The sequence below is a fragment of the Bombina bombina genome, chromosome 6 (assembly GCF_027579735.1).
Source record: "Bombina bombina isolate aBomBom1 chromosome 6, aBomBom1.pri, whole genome shotgun sequence".
NCBI lineage: Eukaryota > Metazoa > Chordata > Amphibia > Anura > Bombinatoridae > Bombina > Bombina bombina.
Genome location: NC_069504.1, coordinates 896,677,100 through 896,702,257, shown reverse-complemented (window position 1 = coordinate 896,702,257; position 25,158 = coordinate 896,677,100). Strand labels below are relative to the sequence as shown.

Sequence of the window (25,158 nt, the reverse complement as noted above, 5' to 3'; positions counted from 1 at the left end):
AGAGGTATATAGGGATTTTTTGGATGTTCTCGGCACAGAAAATGAAAGAAAGTAATTGTTTAATATTTGTATCTGAAAAAGCAGAGGCTGAGAAATATTTTATTGTTTCTTGGTTCATGAGCAATGTCTCTCAGTCCCTATATATACTTTAAATTTAATTTGTCTTCCATGGTAATATGGGTTTGGAATTTAAAGGGACATGCCACCCACATTTTTTCTTTTATGATTTAGAAAGAGAATGCAATTTTAAACATCTTTCTAATTTACTTATATTATCTAATTTGTTGTATTCTCTTGATATTCTTTGATGAAAAGCATATCTAGATATGCTCACAAGCTGCTGATTGGTTGCTGCACATAGAAGCCTCGTGTGATTGGCTCACCATGTGCCTTGCTTTTTCTTCAACTAAGGATATTTAAAAAATGAAGCAAAATAAATAATGGAAGTAAATTATAATGCTGTTTAAATTTCTATTCTCTATCTGAATCATGAAAGAAAGATTTTGGGTTTAGTGGCCCTTTAAGTGAAATTGTCTGAATGTGATTATTATTATTTGAGTGTTTCTGAGCGGGAAGACGGTTATCTAACCTATTTTAGCTATTGAAGAACCAGAGCTTCATACGTTTCTGCATTTTCCACTGATGGCTCTGTTTCCCTCTCCTGCTGTTCCTTACCTATAAATGTAAACCACTAGAGTGAGACCACCCACCCATTAACTATATACCCACCAAACCCACTCATGCTACATTGGGACCATGCCCACACCCCACCCCTGGAATCAATGGGAAGTTACCCACAAACCAAACTGCCTTCCCCCGGTGAAATTTAGAAGTATGATGAAGACAAACTGTCCCTGTTTAGGGAGGCTTCCTCATTCTTATGTTCTTTATTTGCTTAAAGGAACATGGAAGTTAACATTAAAATTTTATGATTGAGATGCAGGGTACAATACTAAAAAGTGTTGCAATCCCCTACTTTTATTCTTGAATGGACTCATCCAAAGCCACTGTTTGTTAGGGTAAGCACTTATATAGTTAATATGCCAGGACATCATCTGCTTTATATGCTGGAGCCTAATAGAAACCAAAGATAAACAAATTAAATAACAAGAAAGAAAGTAATAAAGATGAGAAGTGTTGATGATGATGTTTGAAACAAAGATGTATTACTCTAGTAAGGTAGGCACTGTCAAGAAGTCGTGTTGCATTTCTTCATCAGCTTAAAGGGACATGAAACAACACTTTTTTTTCTTTAATGATTAAGCTAGAGTGTACAATTTAAAAAACAAATTCCAGTTTATTTCTATTATCAAATTTAGTTAATTCTCTTGGTAGGGTAGGCTCAGAAGCGTGCATGTGTCTGGATTACTATATTGCAGCAGGTTTGCAAGAATGCTTTTAAAGGGATAGTCTAGTCAAAATTAAACTTTTATGATTCAGATAGAGCAGCAATTTTCGAATTTATTTCTTCGTTCTCTTGGTATCTTTATTTCAAAAAGCAAGAATGTAAGCTTAGGATGCCAGCACAATTTTTGGTTCAGCACCTGGGTAGCTCTTGCCGATTGTTAGCTACATTTAGACACCGATCAGCAAATGCTACCCAGGTGCTGAATAAAAAAATGGGCCGGCTCCTAAGCTTATATTCTTGCTTTTTCAAATAAAGATTCCAAGAGAAATAACGTATATCATAAAATCACTTCATAAACACATACCAAATGCACTGCATATATAATTTGAGGAAAATATGCTAATAAAATAATTTTTTACCATTTGCCAATTAAAAAAAAATGTCCCCGGATTTTATTTTAAAAATCTGGTCACCTTATTACACTTGGTTCCATCACCTCTCCAAAATGTCCCATTTTACAGATACAAATATTCCAAAATCCAAACTATTCAGAAATCCAACTCTTTTCCAGTCGCAGGCAGTTTGGGTAAATGGTTTTCTACATATACTGTATAATCAAATGACCATTTTAAATCAGTCCTAGGAGTAGGACCTAGCAGCTTTAGTTCCTGATGTATGCTGTATAATTATTTATCCAAACGTGTGCTAATAAGTTTGGCCAGTATTTTTTTTTTTCTTGAAAAGGTGACAACCATGTTACTATTTCTTATAATGAGAACAATATATTTGTCCATTTCTAATTAAAATAATAAAACATTTTATTTCCCCACACTTGTAAATCATCATTCCGCCACAATTTTTTTTTTTTTTTTAACTTTCATAAAGGTCGCATATAAATATGCATAACAAACTAACAAGGTAATGAATAAAGAAAACATGAATATAATGTATTATTCACATCCGAAAAGTATTATTTACTGTACGATCTGCTTACTTCACACTAATGCATTATAGCTGGAGTGGATACAGTATAGCATTATAGCTGGATACAGTATAGCATTATAACTGGATACAGTAGGCGGCGCTCGACTTCTCTACGAGTGTTACACTAGTCTCATCTCTCTCTGGTACTGAAAGAATGACGTCACTAGGTACCGTGATTGGTTGGATTTGAAAAAATACTACCCGCCAGAAGTGGAAGTTACAGAAAATGAGCGAGTAACTAAAGTGGGGCAAGGGGCTGAAAAGGATAAAGGAATTGGTATCGTGGAATTTAGTTTGAACTAACATCGAGTGGAGGCGGACTGGTAAACAGCTGATATGAAGACTGCGTAAGTAGATGCTACTCGGGTGCTGGTCATAACTTGCAAGGTATTAAAGAAGCGTGAAACCTCGTTTCAGGTTCAAGCACAATCATGCAGACACATTCGCCCAAACCAGATAAAACTATTATTCTAATACAAAGACCCCAAACCACATACACAATCACGCTATCATAGGTGACACAAAACAGGAACAAAAATACGGACGCAGGTGACCGTAAAACTGACACAAAAACACACACAAACACAGGTGACAAAAAAGACACAGGTGACAGTAAAACACACACTGACACAGGTGACAGTAAAACACACACTAACACAGGTGACAGTAAAACACACACTGAAACAGGTGACAGTAAAACACACACTGACACCGGTGACAGTAAAACACACATTGACACAGGTGACAGTAAAACACACACTGACACAGGTGACAGTAAAACACACACTGACACAGGTGACAGTAAAACACACACTGACACAGGTGACAGTAAAACACACACTGACACAGGTGACAGTAAAACACACACTGACACAGGTGACAGTAAAACACACACTGACACAGGTGACAGTAAAACACACACTGACACAGGTGACAGTAAAACACACACTGACACAGGTGACAGTAAAACACACACTGACACAGGTGACAGTAAAACACACACTGACACAGGTGACAGTAAAACACACACTGACACAGGTGACAGTAAAACACACACTGACACAGGTGACAGTAAAACACACACTGACACAGGTGACAGTAAAACACACACTGACACAGGTGACAGTAAAACACACGCACACACAGGTGACAGTAAAGCACACGCACACACAGGTGACAGTAAAGCACACGCACACACAGGTGACAGTAAAGCACACGCACACACAGGTGACAGTAAAACACGCGCACACAGGTGACAGTAAAACACACGCACACAGGTGACAGTAAAACACGCACGCACTGACACAGGTGACGGTGAAACACACGCACGCACTGACACAGGTGACGGTAAAACACGCACACACTGACACAGGTGACAGTAAAACACACTGACACAGGTGACAGTAAAACACAAGCACACACAGGTGACAGTAAAACACACGCACACACAGGTGACAGTAAAACACACGCATACACAGGTGACAGTAAAACACGCACACACAGGTGACAGTAAAACACGCACACACTGACACAGGTGACAGTAAAACACACGCACACAGGTGACAGTAAAACACGCACGCACTGACACAGGTGACGGTGAAACACACGCACGCACTGACACAGGTGACGGTAAAACACGCACACACTGACACAGGTGACAGTAAAACACACTGACACAGGTGACAGTAAAACACACTGACACAGGTGACAGTAAAACACACTGACACAGGTGACAGTAAAACACGCACACACAGGTGACAGTAAAACACGCACACACTGACACAGGTGACAGTAAAACACACGCACACAGGTGACAGTAAAACACGCACGCACTGACACAGGTGACGGTGAAACACACGCACGCACTGACACAGGTGACGGTAAAACACGCACACACTGACACAGGTGACAGTAAAACACACTGACACAGGTGACAGTAAAACACACTGACACAGGTGACAGTAAAACACACTGACACAGGTGACAGTAAAACACACGCATACACAGGTGACAGTAAAACACACGCATACACAGGTGACAGTAAAACACGCACACACAGGTGACAGTAAAACACGCACACACTGACACAGGTGACAGTAAAGCACACACTGACACAGGTGACAGTAAAGCACACACTGACACAGGTGACAGTAAAGCACACACTGACACAGGTGACAGTAAAACACACGCACACAGGTGACAGTAAAACACGCACGCACTGACACAGGTGACGGTGAAACACACGCACGCACTGACACAGGTGACGGTAAAACACGCACACACTGACACAGGTGACAGTAAAACACACTGACACAGGTGACAGTAAAACACACGCATACACAGGTGACAGTAAAACACGCACACACAGGTGACAGTAAAACACGCACACACTGACACAGGTGACAGTAAAACACACGCACACAGGTGACGGTGAAACACACGCACGCACTGACACAGGTGACGGTGAAACACACGCACGCACTGACACAGGTGACGGTAAAACACGCACACACTGACACAGGTGACGGTAAAACACACGCACACAGGTGACAGTAAAACACGCACGCACTGACACAGGTGACGGTGAAACACACGCACGCACTGACACAGGTGACGGTAAAACACACGCACGCACTGACACAGGTGACGGTAAAACACACACACAGGTGACGGTAAAACACACACACAGGTGACGGTAAAACACACACACAGGTGACGGTAAAACACACACAGGTGACGGTAAAACACACACAGGTGACGGTAAAACACACACACACACAGGTGACGGTAAAACACACACACACACAGGTGACGGTAAAACACACACACACACACAGGTGACGGTAAAACACACACACACACACAGGTGACGGTAAAACACACACACACACACAGGTGACGGTAAAACACACACACACACAGGTGACGGTAAAACACACACACACACAGGTGACGGTAAAACACACACACACACACAGGTGACGGTAAAACACACACACACACACAGGTGACGGTAAAACACACACAGGTGACGGTAAAACACACACACACAGGTGACGGTAAAACACACACACACACAGGTGACGGTAAAACACACACACACACACAGGTGACGGTAAAACACACACACACACAGGTGACGGTAAAACACACACACACACAGGTGACGGTAAAACACACACACACACAGGTGACGGTAAAACACACACACACACAGGTGTGACGGTAAAACACACACACAGGTGTGACGGTAAAACACACACACAGGTGACGGTAAAACACACACACACACAGGTGACGGTAAAACACACACACACACAGGTGACGGTAAAACACACACACACACAGGTGACGGTAAAACACACACACACACAGGTGACGGTAAAACACACACACACACAGGTGACGGTAAAACACACACACACACAGGTGACGGTAAAACACACACAGGTGACGGTTAAACACACACACACACACAGGTGACGGTAAAACACACACACACACACAGGTGACGGTAAAACACACACACACACACAGGTGACGGTAAAACACACACACACACACAGGTGACGGTAAAACACACACACACACAGGTGACGGTAAAACACACACACAGGTGACGGTAAAACACACACACACACAGGTGACGGTAAAACACACACACAGGTGACGGTAAAACACACACACACACACAGGTGACGGTAAAACACACACACACACACAGGTGACGGTAAAACACACACACACACACAGGTGACGGTAAAACACACACACACACACACACAGGTGACGGTAAAACACACACACACACACAGGTGACGGTAAAACACACACACACACACAGGTGTGACGGTAAAACACACACACACACAGGTGACGGTAAAACACACACACACACAGGTGACGGTAAAACACACACACACACAGGTGACGGTAAAACACACACACACACACAGGGACACAGGTGACGGTAAAACACACACACACACAGGTGACGGTAAAACACACACGCACACAGGTGACGGTAAAACACACACGCACACAGGTGACGGTAAAACACACACACACACAGGTGACGGTAAAACACACACACACACAGGTGACGGTAAAACACACACACACACACAGGGACACAGGTGACGGTAAAACACACACACACACAGGTGACGGTAAAACACACACGCACACAGGTGACGGTAAAACACACACGCACACAGGTGACGGTAAAACACACACGCACACAGGTGACGGTAAAACACACACGCACACAGGTGACGGTAAAACACACACACACACAGGGACACAGGTGACGGTAAAACACACACACGCTGACACAGGTGACGGTAAAACACACACACACACGCTGACACAGGTGACGGTAAAACACACACACACACGCTGACACAGGTGACGGTAAAACACACACACACGCTGACACAGGTGACGGTAAAACACACACACACACGCTGACACAGGTGACGGTAAAACACACACACACACACGCTGACACAGGTGACGGTAAAACACACACACACACACGCTGACACAGGTGACGGTAAAACACACACACACACACGCTGACACAGGTGACGGTAAAACACACACACACACACGCTGACACAGGTGACGGTAAAACACACACACACACACGCTGACACAGGTGACGGTAAAACACACACACACGCTGACACAGGTGACGGTAAAACACACACACACGCTGACACAGGTGACGGTAAAACACACACACGCTGACACAGGTGACGGTAAAACACACACACGCTGACACAGGTGACGGTAAAACACACACACACACACGCTGACACAGGTGACGGTAAAACACACACACACACACGCTGACACAGGTGACGGTAAAACACACACACACACACGCTGACACAGGTGACGGTAAAACACACACACACGCTGACACAGGTGACGGTAAAACACACACACACACGCTGACACAGGTGACGGTAAAACACACACACACGCTGACACAGGTGACGGTAAAACACACACACACGCTGACACAGGTGACGGTAAAACACACACACGCTGACACAGGTGACGGTAAAACACACACACACACACGCTGACACAGGTGACGGTAAAACACACACACGCTGACACAGGTGACGGTAAAACACACACACACACACACGCTGACACAGATGACGGTAAAACACACACACACACACACGCTGACACAGGTGACGGTAAAACACACACACACGCTGACACAGGTGACGGTAAAACACACACACACGCTGACACAGGTGACGGTAAAACACACACACACACGCTGACACAGGTGACGGTAAAACACACACACACACGCTGACACAGGTGACGGTAAAACACACACACACACACACGCTGACACAGGTGACGGTAAAACACACACACACACACACACGCTGACACAGGTGACGGTAAAACACACACACGCTGACACAGGTGACGGTAAAACACACACACGCTGACACAGGTGACGGTAAAACACACACACACACACGCTGACACAGGTGACGGTAAAACACACACACACACACGCTGACACAGGTGACGGTAAAACACACACACACACACGCTGACACAGGTGACGGTAAAACACACACACACACACGCTGACACAGGTGAGAGTGAAGCGCGCGCTCAGACTGAGACATGAAAGCAGGTCTTGCATGGGGTCTCCCTGACATAAAAACACAATAGCAGTCATAAATGAGTCCTGGCTAAACCATGGACTGTAAGACACCTGCATGCAATCATGCGGACAAGCAAATGCACAGGCATACAATAACCCTAAAACACGATCTGGCTGACCTAGGGGTTAAGCACATAGCGTTAAAGGGTTGCTGGTCTTAATATTACATGCTCTAACAAATTGGAGTATGGCATTTTTAGTCTATAATGACTAATATATTATGAGGAAAAATAAGTTAATGATGGTAAAGATTCCAATTTGTACAATTGGATCTGGAATGGAAATTATATTTTAGATGGACTTTGAATAGTTCTAATCAAGATACACTAACTTTTTAATGTAGCGAATGTAAATTGTAATGCCCTCCGCTCTGGTCGCTCAGTTCTAAAGCTATTTATTTTTTTGTGAGCTGATAGTTTTGACTGTTCTTCAGTTGGTGCTATCCACACATTAAATTGTGTGAGTGCCGTATTGCTAGAGCGCTGATTGGGAAAAAAAAAGGTGAAAACCATCAGCTCACAAAAAAAAATTACTTTTTAGGTGGGCGGCCGGAGTGCGGAGTATTACAATTTCATCACTATATTGAAAATTAAAGGGACACTGAACCCAATTTTTTTCTTCTGATTCATATAGAGCATGCAATTTTAAGCAACTTTCTAATTTACTCCTATTATCAATGTTTCTTTGTTCGCTTGCTATCTTTATTTGAAAAAAGAAGGCATCTAAGCTTTTTTTCTTGGTTCAGAACTCTGGACAGCAGTTTTTGATTGGTGGATGAATTTATTCACCAATCAGCAAGGACAACCTAGGTTGTTCACCAAAAATGGGCCGGCATCTAAGCTTACATTCTTGCATTTCAAATAAAGATACCAAGAGAATAAAGAAAATTTTATAAAAGGAGTAAATTAGAAAGTTGCTTAAAATGTCATGCTCTATCTGAATCACGAAAGAAAAAAAAATTGGGTTCAGTGTCCCTTTAAGCTATAGTGTATCAGAATGGACTAAAGTCCATGTAAAATATTTTTTCCAGATCTGATTCTGTGAATTGGAAACTTTGCCATAACTTTAAAGTGAAGGCCCATTTTGATGAATTAGTACCCGGTTTTTAATAAACCTATTAAAAACAAGGGCACTTTAATTCGTCAAAATTGATATTTCACAGTTTTTTTCAAAAACTTACCTTTTAATCCTGAATGCCGCTCCAGCGATTTCCCCCCGGCCGTCGGAAGCCTCTGCAGACGTCAGAAATGATGAATCAGGCTTCCTCCAATCACAGCTTCCGCCCCCCCCCCCAATCTTGGCCTGATGCAACGCTGTGATTTGGAGGAAGCCGGATTCGTCATTTTGAACCCGCGAAGACAGCTTGCGACGGGCGGATGTAGTGCTGGAGTGGCTGCCAGGATTAAAAGGTAAGTTTTTGAAGAAAACAGTGAAATGTCAATTTTGATTAATTAAAGTGCCCTTGTTTTTAATAGGTTTATTAAAAACCGGGCACTAATTCATCAAAATGGACCTTCACTTTAATGTGAGATTTATACTTTTTCTCAAAAATTATCAATTTGTGCATTATTTATTCCCATTGTTGAGCATCTGCATAATTGCCTATATAGCTTGTACTTCAATATTTAAATGTTTATGGGTTTGAATCATAGTGTCTAGTCCTGTTTTTCACTGTTGCAGAATCTGTGTTTTCAAATTTAAAGGGACAGTCAACACTTACTTTAACATGTTTTTATATTGAAAATAACAAAACGGAGGTCCGCCTACACTATACCCCTCCTGCCTTGCCGCCTTGCTTCTGTCCTAATCAGCGGCGCTAACTACTCTAATACCCGGTAAATATGGATGCCGGACTCCCCCCACCATTACGTAGCTGCCTTCTTCTTCAACTGATAAGCAAATCAGAATCCAGTCCTCGGACAGAAATTGCACGCGCTTGCAATTTCTGTCCGATGCCTGGATTCTGATTTGCTTATCAGTTGAAGAAGAAGGCAGCTACGTAATGGTGGGGGGAGTCCGGCATCCATATTTACCGGGTATTAGAGTAGTTAGCGCCGCTGATTAGGACAGAAGCAAGGCGGCAAGGCAGGAGGGGTATAGTGTAGGCGGACCTCCGTTTTGTTATTTTCAATATAAAAACATGTTAAAGTAAGTGTTGACTGTCCCTTTAAATATTTTCTGACAATTTATTGCGTTAGCGCTTGTGGGGGTGGTTATTTAAAAATTTCTAAAAAGGGACAAATTCTTAATAGATGCTTATTAGCTGTGAATAATATGCAGTTTTATCATTTTAATTATATTACAAAACTGTAATGTTTCCATAAAGTATTGGGCGCAATCCTTGTTTTAGTTGAAATAATTTTTATTACAAAACATAAACAGGGTATGTCACACATCATACATTTGTCTTACAAATATCATCATCTCTATTTTCCTTTTCTGCTATGTGTCCATCCTTGTTTTAAAGGGACACTGAACCCAATTTTTTTTCTTTCATGATTCAGATAGAGCATGCAACTTTCTAATTTACTCCTATTAATTTTTCTTCGTTCTCTTATCTTTATTTGAAAAAGGCATCTAAGTTTTATTCGGTTCTGCACTCTGGGCAGCACTTTTTTAATGGTGGATGAATTTATCCACCAATCAGCAAGAACAACCCAGGTTGTTCACCAAAAATGGGCCGGCATCTAAACTTACATTCTTTCATTTCAAATAAATATACCAAGAGAATGAAGAAAATTTGATAATAGAAGTAAACTAGAAAGTTGCTTAAAATTGCACGCTCTATCTGAATCACGAAAGAAAAAATTTTGGGTTCAGTTTCCCTTTAACCTTAGTTTCCGTCTCTTCTGAGGCCAAATAGGGACAGTTTAAAAAAAAATCTCACTAGTGTGCAACCAGTGACTGCTGATACATACCATACAGACATAGACAGTTACCTTTTAATATAAATATTGCCCTTTAAGAAGGAAAGTATTGTGAAAGTTGCTTCTTTATTTACACATGGAGAGCCAGAAAATCTGAATTGGAATGCTGCATTGTGCCCTTAAAGGGACAGTACACTGTAAAATTGTTTTTCATTAATTGTATTTTAAATGACTTGTTATACCAACTGCAGAGTATAAAATATTTGAGAAATTGCATTTTCGGGTTTATTTGTGTACCTGAAGTAGCTGTTTTGGGGTTTGAAACCACAGCCTATTACAATGGGTTGAGCTTCAGGTAATATCAGATCTCATTATGTTATCACTTTTATGTACACAGACTTGCTTCCTTATCTTATATTTGTCTGGAACACCAAAGCTCAATACATAGAGAGAACAATGGAAAATTATCATTTTATTACTTAACTATCCTGTATTCCACTGGGGCTGTAATCTCTTCTGCTGACTGTTTACTTAGGCTTGTCAATAGCGTATACGCCAGTATCAAAACTTTCAGTATAGGTTGGGAAACCACAAGCTAAATCAGCTAATTCAAATGCTGAAATATGAGTAAAGGAGCTACTTGCAACAAATTTAATACACTCTAGCAGGTAAAAAGGATCGTTGGGAACAATTTAAAGGGGAGAAAGTTTTTGGGTGAACTGTCCCTTTAAAGCTTTAGGATGATATAAAGAGAACTAACAAAGATAATCTCATTAGCTATGCTTTCCACCAACAGTTTCAGCCTTTTGTTTGCTACATGCTTTTATTTTCACACTTGAAGTATCTGTTTATGGAAGTTTTGTCCAAAGGTGCACAATCCATTGTTTCAAGGAAGACTTTACAGTGGGCAGGTGTAATTGCATAATTTATGTATGCCCTTTTGGTGAAAACCTTCTGAGCCCAAGCCAGACATTTCACATTGTTTGCTTTAATTTGAAACAAAACGTGCCTTTTATCATGAGTAATCGATGTATTACAATAATCCATTTTATTTTTTTGATGTGATGTTGTATGTAGACTTTTTATATAATGTATCTCTCAATTAAAAAGTTTGAAAAGATGTTAAAGGATCACTAAAATTTAAACTTTCATGATTTAAAGGGACACTCAAGTCAAAATGAAACTTTCATTAATCAGAGCATGCAATTTTAAACAACTTTCCAATTTACTTCCATTAACAAAATGGGCATTTTTTTTTTTTATATTTTCCCGTTGATTGGAGTAGCTGTGTTAGTCCAGAGATTTAGATATCAAAATAACGAGTATTGCACTGAGCAGTGATACTTTTTTATTGGACTAACTATACATTTATAAGATGACAAGCTTCTGAAAGACACTCTTCCAAAAGCTTGTCATCTTATAAATGTATAGTTAGTCCAATAAAAAAGTATAATTGCTCAGTGCAATACTCTTATTTTGTTATATATACGGTATATGCGCACACACACACACACATACTTCTTGATTTGTGATTGGCTGATGGCTGTCTCATGAGTGGAAATGGACATAACTTTGAAATTTGTCAGAAAAAAATTCTACTCATTGCGTTTGATTATGCAAATCTAATGTGTTTACTGGTCCTTTAAGATAGAGAGCATGCACACACAACTTTAAACTACTTTCCACTTCACATACACTATCTATTCTAAATATACACTATTTTTATATGCACGCTTTCTGAGACACCAGTTCCTGATTGAGCACATGCCAGATTCACAGAATATAGGTATATGCATTTTGTGATTGGCTGACGGTTGTCACATGATGCAGTGGGAAGGAAAATAAAACTAACTGAAATTTGTCTGAATTTCAAATGGGTAGTAGATTTTTTCTAACTAAGGGCTTTTGCATTGCTTGTTGTTCATGTATTGATTATGCTATTCTGCTGTTTAGTGGTCCTTCAAGTTTACCTAAGGTTTATATGTTGGCATGCAGCAAAAATTTAAATATTCATAAATGGAGACTGTTTATTTTAGTATTGTAAATGTTCCATTATTCATGAATAAGCTTAGGCGAGTTAAGGTTTAGTGTCCCTTTAAATTGTGCACAGCTGTTACTCTGGTATCCAGTGACTACTGGCTGATCAGGACAGCTTACATAGAACCAAAACATTTCATTCAGTTTACATTTAAAGTGGCTATTAAAGTGAAAAATAACATGCCCTCATTCATTAGAACATGTATTTTTTTTTTTTTATCACCATTTACCCTGCATAGGGAGTTGCTGGTCCATATCTGAAACAACTGCTCACCCAATCAACAGTGACAGTCACAAGAACCAGCTGTGTAACTAGTGCTGCTGATAGGCTCAACACTAGTTTCTGCTTTGGACCAGCAGTTCACTGCAGCTCCGGATAGCTAATTTAACTGTGCGTTTAATTGGTGGGGATTAAAACCTGTTTACATGGTTGGTGTTAAAAATCATATATTCTTTCAAACGAGACTGTAGTATGTATATATACAAAAGTTGAACTGTAATATGAATCCTATAAATACAAAAAGATCTAAAGAAGTACTCCCCTTATTGGTGCCTTGTACGGTTGCTGCCTGCCTCAATATTTCCCAAGACAATGTAGTTAGATGGCACAGATCCAAATGAGGTAAAGCTTCTACATTTGAGTTCAAAAATGTTTGTTAAAGTTGTCCCCTCCCTGATTTAAAGGGACAGTCAACAACAGAATTTTTGTTTTAAAAGATAGATAATTACCAATTCCCCAGTTTTGCATAACCAACACAGTTATAATTATACATGTTTTACCTCTGTATTTACCTTGTATCTAAGCCTCAGCAGACAGCCCCCTTATTTCAGTTCTTTTGACAGACTTGCAGTTTAGCTAATCAGAGCTGTCTCCATGGTAAAATCATGTGCATGAGCTCAATGTTATCTATATGAAACACTTGAACTAATGCCCTCTAGTGGTGTAAAACTATCAACATGCATTTAGATTAGAAGCGGCCTTCAAGGTTTAAGAAATTAGCATATGAACCTCCTAGGTTTAGCTTTCAACTAAGAATACCAAGAGAACAAAGCAAAATTGGTGATAAAAGTAAATTGGAAAGTTGTTTAAAATTACATGCCCTATTTGAAACATGAGTTTTTTTTTTTTTTTTTTTTTTTGGACTTGACTGTGCCTTTAAGTTATTTCAGAATTTGTTATTAAATTAGTCATACATTGCTTGCTTTAAGTTTCTCTTGTAAAAAAAAACTTTTAAAAACATTTAGACCCGTGAGGCATTGATCTAAGATACATTCCCAATAAACTTATGTTTAGAGCACCTGCTTCTGTTTACAAAATTCTCTAGCATCAGTTTCATTATTTATTATGACATTTCCACCAGATTCTTCAACTATTATTTTAGCAGGATATGTGAGTCTAGCTTTAAGACCTGCGTTAATTAGTTTGGTACAGTAGGGGGCAAGTGCTTTTCTTTTTAGCGAGGTTTCACTAGAATAATCCTGGAATATTAGTACTTTAACTTGGCCTATAAATAGGTTCCCCATTTTTCCTATAAGGTCTCAATATATTCATTTTGTCTTGGTAATTTAGGTATTTTATTATTACTGGTCTCTTATAATTTTTGTCTCTTTGATAGTCTCTACTTATACCTAGTCTATGTGCCCTTTCGACTAATAGTGGAGCATTACTTTGGGGGATACCAACTGCCAAAGGGAGGGTAGAACTGGCAGAAAGCATTAAATCCAAGTAATCCCCATTATCTGGGAGACCTAGAATTTTTTAATTATTTCGTCGTGAGCGATCTTCTAACTCATGTATTTTATCTTGTAACATTGCCAGCATTCTAGAGTTCTCAGTTATGTTTCTTTCCTGTTTATATATTAAATCTTCGTTATTAGATAGTCTGTCCTCCAGTTCCGTGAGTCGATTAGAAAGATGTTTTAACTCAACCATTATGTTTGTCATTTGTGTTTTAAGCAACTCAAATTGAGGTAGAAAAATGTCAGACATCTGAGTTACCAGCGGCTGAATATCAATTTTATGAGTTGTAGGCTCATTAATATTCTCTAAGTGTGTTTCAGATGTGCGAGCTCTTCTATCTTTTTGTGTGGCGGGCATGGCTGGAGAGTGAATTTTAGTGTACGTGATATATTTATCCATATATTTCAAACAGTGAGAGATTAAGAGAAGGGAACATTTTCTTTTCCTCTTTCCTTTTCCTCCTTCCACTTTCTTTCCTCTTTTTTTTTTTTTTTTTTTTTTAAACAAATATTGCGTGCAAACTTAAATGTGAGTGATTATCGTGCACAAAACACTTTTAAATCTAAGGTGATTAAATATAAATTATTACCATGGAAAAAAGAAAAAAAAAATGAAAAATTAACAATAACCTAAATAGAGTGCAATCTTGTATGGCTGCATTAGCCAGACATTCTTGTGAAAAAAAGTAAATTAGTGAAAACTTAAAACAACCACGCCCCTACTCAGGACACTCTCTAGACAGGGCGAGTGGAAATACACTTTACATGGGACATTGATGGAAATAGCAATATAAATCTTATGTTTTTTCCCCTGAATAATAAGATTTTAAGCACCTACTAAAAAATTACCCTTGCAAAAAACAAACAGGGCTGGTACATTATCATATTTCACACAGCTTTAAGAGAGCTCATCAAGATTAATGTGCAGATATATAAAGCAACATATATAAAAATGGGCAGACGAAATTTAAATTTAAATCATTTGGGGATAGGAAAACACAATCTGAGCATAGGTCTCCAGCAAGAGAAAAGTAGCATAGGTGTAATATTATAGGTGTAACATCATTCAAAGCGACATTGAAAATTAGACATAGGTAGCATTTACTGTAATGGGGCACCAGTCTTTAAAAAAATGACAGTCTCACTGTGCTGAAATGGAACAACTGAAACGAATACTTGCACTTTCCCAGGGGGGCTTCGGATCGTCTTAGCTGGGATCCGAAAGTTTTTTTGTTTTTGTTTTTTCCACTCTACTGCATACTACAGCTTATTCCTCCTCCAAGCGACATAGCTTTTGGCAGGCCAGGTACCTCTTAGGATCTCATATACCCACAGGTTCGAATTGCAGGGGAGAGCTGTATTATCACCATCGCCGGTCCTCCGTGCGGCTCGGGACTCCTATACAGCAATAGGCAAGTGGTCTTTCAGCTAACTCTACTGAGCAAGCCCGGGCTTGAAATTTCCCATGTACTGGTCAGTCCTTTAGGTACGCTCAGTTTGGAGGGGAACACTGAGATGTCACCGCCATCGATCCTCTATACCAGTGATTTTCAACCTTTTTTTTGGCGTGGCACACTTTTTTACATTAAAAAATCCTGGGGCACACCACCATCCCAAAATTTTACAAAATAACACATTGTAGCTTAATACAGTGTGTACACACACACACACACACACACACACACACACACACACACACACATATATATATATATATATATATATATATATATATATATATATATATATATATATACATACATACATACATACATACATACATACATACATACATACATACATACATACATACATACATACATACATACATACATACATACATACATACATACATACATACATACATACATACATACATACATACATACACACACACACACTGTGCTGCCATGCCTCCTATAAACTATACATGACATATTGGCATTAATTCACAAACAATCATAATGATTGTCTGTGAATGAATGTCAGTATGTCATGGTTGTAAATGATGCCTGATGAGCCTGTCACATACCTCCCAATATTTCAAAATTTGAAAGAGGGACACCCCTGCACTGGGAAAAGTTCCCCCCATCAGTCATAATCTCACTTAAAATAAAAAAACGGCCCAGAATAAAAAACAAGCAAAATTTAAAAATATGTCACATTGTTGTCTGTCTGCCGTGGCACACCTGAGGATCTCTCACGGCACACTAGTGTGCCACGGCACACTGGTTGAAAAACACTGCCCTAGAGCAATGATTTTTAACCTTTTTTTGCCGTGGCACACTTTTTTACATTAAAAAATCCTGTGGCACACCACCATCCCAAAATTTAAAAAAAATCACACATTGTAGCCTAATACAGGATATATATATATACACATACACACAAACACACACATGCTGTATGTATTGTGCTGTTATGCCATGCCTCCTACAAACTACCCCTGCACTGGGAGTAAAAAAACAAGCAAAGTTTAAAAAATATGTCACACTGTTGTCAGTCTGCCGCGGCACACCTGAGGATCTCTCATGGCACACTAGTGTGCCACGGCACACTAGTGTGCCACGGCACACTGGTTGAAAAACACTGCTCTATACGGCTCAAGCTTCCAAGGATGCAGTAAGCAGCAAATAGACTGCTGGCACCGCTGTAGCAGACAGGGCTTGTAGTTTCCCCTCGGACTGGTCGGCTCTTCTTGCACGTCTCACATTGCACAGAGACAGTCGTGTGCCCAACCACATTTGGTACTCAGGGAAATCTTATGGAACATCAGTTCCCTCACTTCAAAGGGCTGGCTCTAGCAAATGAGCTGCGCTCAGCTTGTTCCGCCGTTCCAACCAAATGGCACCTCAGAATAGGTGCGAGTGCCCTAGGGAGATATCCAGTCTCCAACAACGGGCATATGGAAGGGTAGATTCTATCGAGCCTTCAGCGTCCACGCTCAATCCACGAGCGATGCTGGCTCCACCCACTGGAACCGGAACCGTCGAGTATCAAATAATCTTAAAAACGGCACTTTAATTCATTAAAGGGACAGTCTAGTCAAAATTAAACTTTCATTATTCAGCTAGGACATGTAATTTTAATCAACGTTCCAACTTACTTTTATCATCAAATTTGCTTTTTTCTCTTGGTGGTATTAGTTGAAACTAAACCTAGGTAGGCTCATATGCTAATTTCTAAGCCCTTTAGGGCTGCCTCTAATCGCATGCTTTTTAAATTACTTTTCACATCAAAAGACTTGATAGTTCACGTGTTCTATATAGATAAGTGTTCAGGCACAGAAAGTTATTTAAGATTTAGCACAACACAATGCTAAATGCAAGTCAATAGATAATAGTCAGTTATGTGATCAGGGGGCTGGAAGAAGGTTCTTTAGATACAAGGTTATCAGAGATAAAAAGTATATTAATAGAACTGTTGGTTATGAAAAACTGGGGAATGGGTAATAAAGGGATTATGTATCTTTTAAAACAATACAAATTCTATTGTAGACTGTCCCTTTTAAAGAAAGGGACAGTCAACATCAGAATTTGTGTTGTTTAAAAAGATAATCCCTTTATTACCCATTCCCCAGTTTTGCATAACCAACAGTTATAATACACGTTTTAGCTCTGTAATTGCCCTGTATCTATGCAGACTGCCACCTTATTTCATTTCTTTTGACAGACTTGCATTTTAGCCAATCAGTGCTGACTCCTAGGTAACTTCACGTGCATGAGTTCAATGTTATCTATATGACACACATGAACTAGCGTCCTCTAGTGGTGAAAAACTGTCAAAATGCATTTTGATTAGAGGCGGCCTTCAAGGTCTAAGAAATTAGCATATGAGCCTACCTAGGTTTAGCTTTCAACTAAGAGAACAAAGCAAAATTGGTGATTAAAAGTACATTGGAAAGTTGTTTAAAATTGCATGCCCTGTTTAAATCATTAAAGTTTATTTTGGACTTGACTGTCCCTTTAAAGTTTACAAAGATGCATATTTTTTTAAAATACATACCTTTTGTGTTATGGTAATTAAAACGAATCCTCCGCCTGCATCTCCTGCTTTCTTTAGCAGATCAATGACTAATCCGGCTTCCTCCAATCATTGAGTGCCCCCTTTGGCGTCCAGCTAATAAGGCAAAAAAACGGATTCGTCATCGATATGCTAATTAGAGCAGGAGATGCGGGCAGAGGGTTGGCGTTATGTTTACCATAATGCAAAGGTAAGGTTGTTGGTTTTTAGTTCTGTTTTTAAGATTATTTCATACTGGGCTTTAATTCTTTAAAGTTTACAATCACTTTAACAGATAAACGGCAATATACAAAATAACTAGTAGCACAAGCACACTACTGATACTGAGTTTTACAGGGGTCCTGCCAAACCACCATAGTGTTGCTCAATTCAATATTTCTCATCTCCATCAAGTACTCTTTATAGGACTTTAAAAACCTTTTGCATTTGTGCTTGTCTAATGCTCCCTAGAAAGCCCTCCATTCATTCTTTAAAAAAAGAAAAAGTGATAACAGTATTTCTGTTTTTCAGCAGTTTTGTGTCTGTGTTTGGCCCTAGTATATCTAAGTTATTTACCTTTTATTGTGCTTGTTTTTTCCCCTTTGCCTATAGCCAGACTGTGTGTTTAGCTTCTTGTATAGTAGCTCTCTTATGTGGGAAACACTGTGTTCTTTATGAGGTGCAGGGTTTATATTTACTTTAACCAGCCCTTGCAGCTCAGGAATGTGCAGACTCTAGTTATGTAGCTTCTCACTAATCCTCCCCCATTTTGAACAGACATTGAATTTAAAAAAAAAAAATATGTTCTTGACAGTGCCTACTCCAAAGTAAAATGTGTCCACTTCTTTTTTAAAAAACAATCTCTCATGGATTTATATTAAATCTAGTTTATGGCTTTTATATTTAAGTTTCCAGTTTCTTTATATAGAAGTTGATGCCATAAAGGGGTATTTTTTTTTTTTTTTTTTTTATCTAAGTGAAAGTCAATCCTAGAGTTGTACAAACGCTAGAATTTACTACTGAAACAAAGGGCACTTTCATTCATGGAGTATAAGATACTTCACATAGAAAGCTCCTTTATTTGTTTCAACCATTCGCCGTTCTTAGCTCCTACAGCAGCTCACGGCTAAAAATCTTTTTTTTTGCTAAGAGGTGACGTTTTCACCTCTTAGCCAATAGCCGTGCTGTAAATCCGGCTTGGCGCCCATGGGAGCCGGTTTTACCGCACAGCTATTGGCTAAGAGGTGAAAACGTCACCTCCTAAGCAAAAAAATGTTTAGCCATGGGCTGCTGTAGCAGCTAAAAACGGCGAGCAGTTGAAACAAATAAAGGAGCTTTCTACATGAAGTATCTTATACTAAATGAATAAAAGTCCCCTTTATTTTTTTCAATAGTCAATCCTAGCGTTTGTACAGCACTAGGATTGACTTTCACTTTAAGCTATGTTTGCAGCTTTTTCGGCTATGTGGAGCGAGCCTGCTCCTCATATTTAAAGGGACATGAAACCCAAAAAATGTATTCCATGATTCAGATAGAAAATACAATTATAAACCACTTTCTAATTTGCTTCTGTTATCTAATTTGTTTCATTGGCTTGGTATACTTTGTTGAAGGAGCAGCAATGCACTACAGATTTCTAACTGAACATATGGGTGAGCCAATGACAATCAGTGTGTATATAACATAATTTATGTAAGAACTTACCTGATAAATTCATTTCTTTCATATTAGCAAGAGTCCATGAGCTAGTGACGTATGGGATATACATTCCTACCAGGAGGGGCAAAGTTTCCCAAACCTTAAAATGCCTATAAATACACCCCTCACCACACCCACAATTCAGTTTAACGAATAGCCAAGAAGTGGGGTGATAAGAAAAAAGTGCGAAAGCATATAAAATAAGGAATTGGAATAATTGTGCTTTATACAAAAAAATCATAACCACCACAAAAAAGGGCGGGCCTCATGGACTCTTGCTAATATGAAAGAAATTAATTTATCAGGTAAGTTCTTACATAAATTATGTTTTCTTTCATGTAATTAGCAAGAGTCCATGAGCTAGTGACGTATGGGATAATGATTACCCAAGATGTGGATCTTTCCACACAAGTCACTAGAGAGGGAGGGATAAAATAAAGACAGCCAATTCCTGCTGAAAATAATCCACACCCAAAATAAAGTGTAATGAAAAACATAAGCAGAAGATTCAAACTGAAACCGCTGCCTGAAGTACTTTTCTACCAAAAACTGCTTCAGAAGAAGAAAATACATCAAAATGGTAGAATTTGGTAAAAGTATGCAAAGAGGACCAAGTTGCCGCTTTGCAAATCTGATCAACCGAAGCTTCATTCCTAAACGCCCAGGAAGTAGAAACTGACCTAGTAGAATGAGCTGTAATCCTCTGAGGCGGAGTTTTACCCGACTCAACATAGGCAAGATGAATTAAAGATTTCAACCAAGATGCCAAAGAAATGGCAGAAGTTTTCTGGCCTTTCTAGAACCGGAAAAGATAACAAATAAACTAGAAGTCTTTCGGAAAGACTTAGTAGCTTCAACATAATATTTCAAAGCTCTAACAATATCCAAAGAATGCAACGATTTCTCCTTAGAATTCTTAGGATTAGGACATAATGAAGGAACCACAATGTCTCTACTAATGTTGTTGGAATTCACAACTTAGGTAAAAATTCAAAAGAAGTTCGCAACACCGCCTTATCCTGATGAAAAATCAGAAAAGGAGACTCACAAGAAAGAGCAGATAATTCAGAAACTCTTCTGGCAGAAGAGATGGCCAAAAGGAACAAAACTTTCCAAGAAAGTAATTTAATGTCCAATGAATGCATAGGTTCAAATGGAGGAGCTTGAAGAGCCCCCAGAACCAAATTCAAACTCCGAGGAGAAATTGACTTAATGACAGGCTTTATACGAACCAAAGCTTGTACAAAACAATGAATATCAGGAAGAATAGCAATCTTTCTGTGAAAAAGAACAGAAAGAGCAGAGATTTGTCCTTTCAAGGAACTTGCGGACAAACCCTTATCTAAACCATCCTGAAGAAACTGTAATATTCTCGGTATTCTAAAAGAATGCCAAGAAAAATGATGAGAAAGACACCAAGAAATATAAGTCTTCCAGACTCTATAATATATCTCTCTGGATACAGATTTTCGAGCCTGAAACATAGTATTAATCACAGAGTCAGAGAAACCTCTTTGACCAAGAATCAAGCGTTCAATCTCCATACCTTTAAATTTAAGGATTTCAGATCCTGATGGAAGAAAGGACCTTGAGACAGAAGGTCTGGTCTTAACGGAAGAGTCCACGGTTGGCAAGAGGCCATCCGGACAAGATCCGCATACCAAAACCTGTGAGGCCATGCCGGAGCTACCAGCAGAACAAACGAGCATTCCTTCAGAATCTTGGAGATTACTCTTGGAAGAAGAACTAGAGGCGGAAAGATATAGGCAGGATGATACTTCCAAGGAAGTGATAATGCATCCACTGCCTCCGCCTGAGGATCCCGGGATCTGGACAGATACCTGGGAAGTTTCTTGTTTAGATGAGAAGCCATCAGATCTATTTCTGGAAGTTCCCACATTTGAATAATCTGAAGAAATACCTCTGGGTGAAGAGACCATTCGCCCGGATGCAACGTTTGGCGACTGAGATAATCCGCTTTCCAATTGTCCATACCTGGGATATGAACCGCAGAGATTAGACAGGAGCTGGATTCCGCCCAAACCAAAATTCGAGATACTTCTTTCATAGCCAGAGGACTGTGAGTCCCTCCTTGATGATTGATGTATGCCACAGTTGTGACATTGTCTATCTGAAAACAAATGAACAACTCTCTCTTCAGAAGAGGCCAAGACTGAAGAGCTCTGAAAATTGCACGGAGTTCCAAAATATTGATCGGAAATCTCACCTCCTGAGATTCCCAAACCCCTTGTGCAGTCAGATACCCCCACACAGTTCCCCAACCTGTAAGACTTGCATCTGTTGAGATTATAGTCCAGGTCGGAAGAACAAGAAGCCCCCTGAACTAAACGATGGTGATCTGTCCACCATGTCAGAGAGTGTCGTAAAATCGGTTTAAAGATATTAATTGAGATATTTTTGAGTAATCCCTGCACCATTGGTTCAGCATACAGAGCTGAAGAGGTCGCATGTGAAAACAAGCAAAGGAGATCGCATCTGATGCGGCAGTCCTAAGACCCAACATTTCCATGCATAAGGCTACCAAAGGGAATGATTGTGACTGAAGGTTTTGACAAGCTGATATCAATGTTAAACTTCTCTTGTCTGACAAGGACAGAGTCATAGACACTGAATCTATCTAGAAACCTAAAAAGGTTACCCTTGTCTGAGGAATCAATGAATTGATTGGTAAATTGATCCTCCAACCATGAACTTGAAGAAACAACACAAGTCGATTCGTATGAGATTCTTCGAAAATGAGAAGACTGAGCAAGTACCAAGATATCGTCCAAATAAGGAAATACCAAAACCCTGTTCTCTGATTACAGAAAGAAGGGCACCGAGAACCTTTGAAAAAAATTCTTGGAACTGAGGCTAGGCCAAACGGTAGAGCCAAAAAACTGGTAATGCTTGTCTAAAAAGAGAATCTCAGACACTAAAAGTGATCTGGATGAATCGGTATATGCAGATACACATCCTGTAAATCTATTGTAGACATATAATGCCCTTGCTAAACAAAAGGCAGGATAGTCCTACAGTAACCATCTTGAATGTTGGTATCCTAACATAACGATTCAATAATGATAGATCCGGAACTGGTCTGAAGGAATTGACCTTCTTTGGTACAATGAAGAGATAAAATAAAACCCCAGCCCCTGTTCCAGAACTGGAACTGGCATAAATACTCCAGCCAACTCTAGATCTGAAACACATTTCAGAAATGCTGAGCCTTTGCTGTGTTAACTGGGACACGGGAAAGAAAAAAATCTCTTAGCAGGAGGCCTTAACTTGAAGCCAATTCTGTACCTTTCTGAAACAATGTTCTGAAACCAGAGATTGAGAACGGAATTGATCCAAATTTCTTTGAAGAAAACGTAATCTGCCCCATACCAGCTGAGCTGGAATAAGGGCCGCACCTTCATAGGTACTTAGGAGCTGGCTATAGGTTTCTATAAGGCTTGGATATATTCCAAACTGGAAATAGTTTCCAAACTGATACCGCTCCTGAGGATGAAGGATCAGGCTTTTGTTCCTTGTTGTGAGGAAAGGAACGAAAATGATTATTTACCCTGGAAAGAAAGAGAAAGCAAAGTTGACTTAGAAGACATATCAGCATTCCAAGTTTAATCCATAAAGCTTTTCTAGCTAAAATAGCTAGAGACATATACCTGACATCAACTCTAATGATATCAAAAGGTGGTATCACCAATAAAATTATTAGCATGTTATAGAATAATAATAATGCTATAAAATTATGATCTGTTACTTGTTGCGCTAAAGCTTCTAACCAAAAAGTTGAAGCTGCAGCAACATCCGCTAAAAATATAGCAGGTCTAAGAAGATTACCTGAACATAAGTAAGCTTTTCTTAGAAAGGATTCAATTTTCCTATCTAAAGGATCCTTAAATGAAGTACTATCTGCCGTAGGAATAGTAGTACATTAGCAGGAGTAGAGACAGCCCCATAACCTTAGGGATTTTTGTCCCAAAAAACTCTAATCTGTCAGATGGCACAGGATATAATTGCTTAAACGTCTAGAAGGAGTAAATAAATTACCCAAATTATTCCATTCCCTGGAAATTACTTCAGAAATAGCATCAGGGAGATAACACTTCTGGAATAACTACAGGAGATTTAAAAACCTTATTTAAACGTTTACATTTAGTATCAAGAGGACCAGAATCCTCTATTTCTAATGCAAATAATACTTCTTTAAGTAAAGAACGAATAAATTCCATCTTGAACAAATACAAAGATTTATCAGCATCAACCTCTGAGACAGAAACCTCTGAACCAGAAGAACCATTATCAGTATCAGAATGATGATGTTCATTTAAAAATTCATCTGAAAAAAGAGAAGTTTTAAAAGACTTTTATGTATACTAGAAGGAGAAATAACAGACATAGCCTTCTTAATGGATTTAAAAAATAAAATCTCTTATGTTATCAGGAACACTCTGAAAATTAGATGTTGACGGAACAGCAACAGGTAATGTAACAGTACTAAAGGAAATTTTATCTGCATTAATAAGTTTGACATGACATGCAATACAAACAACAGCTGGAGAAACAGATACCAAAGTTTATAGCAGATACACTTAGCTTGGTAGCTCCAGCACTGGGCAGTGATTTTCCTGAAGTATCTTCTGACTCAGTTGCAACGTGGAACATCTTGCAATATGTAAAAGAAAAAAACAACATATAAAGCAAAATTGATCAAATTCCTTAAATGACAGTTTCAGGAATGGGAAAAAATGCCAGTGAACAAGCTTCTA

At 39.2% G+C, this 25,158-nt stretch overlaps 1 protein-coding gene across 10 annotated transcripts in view; it reads left to right on the top strand.

The window, feature by feature from the left end:
* Positions 1-25,158, top strand: part of KIF23 (kinesin family member 23) — a 263,401-nt gene that overhangs the window by 41,976 nt on the left and 196,267 nt on the right. For 3 of the 10 annotated variants that reach the window (XM_053718489.1, XM_053718488.1, XM_053718480.1), the window contains exon 1: positions 2,453-2,679. The exons of 1 other annotated variant lie outside the window; for it this stretch is intronic. In XM_053718489.1, the coding sequence (XP_053574464.1) occupies positions 2,669-2,679 (11 nt within the window). In that variant the 5' untranslated portion in view covers positions 2,453-2,668. Of the gene's footprint in view, positions 1-2,451; positions 2,680-25,158 lie in introns of those variants that run through there. 6 more of the 10 variants (XM_053718483.1, XM_053718485.1, XM_053718481.1 and 3 more) reach the window with 5 other exon arrangements.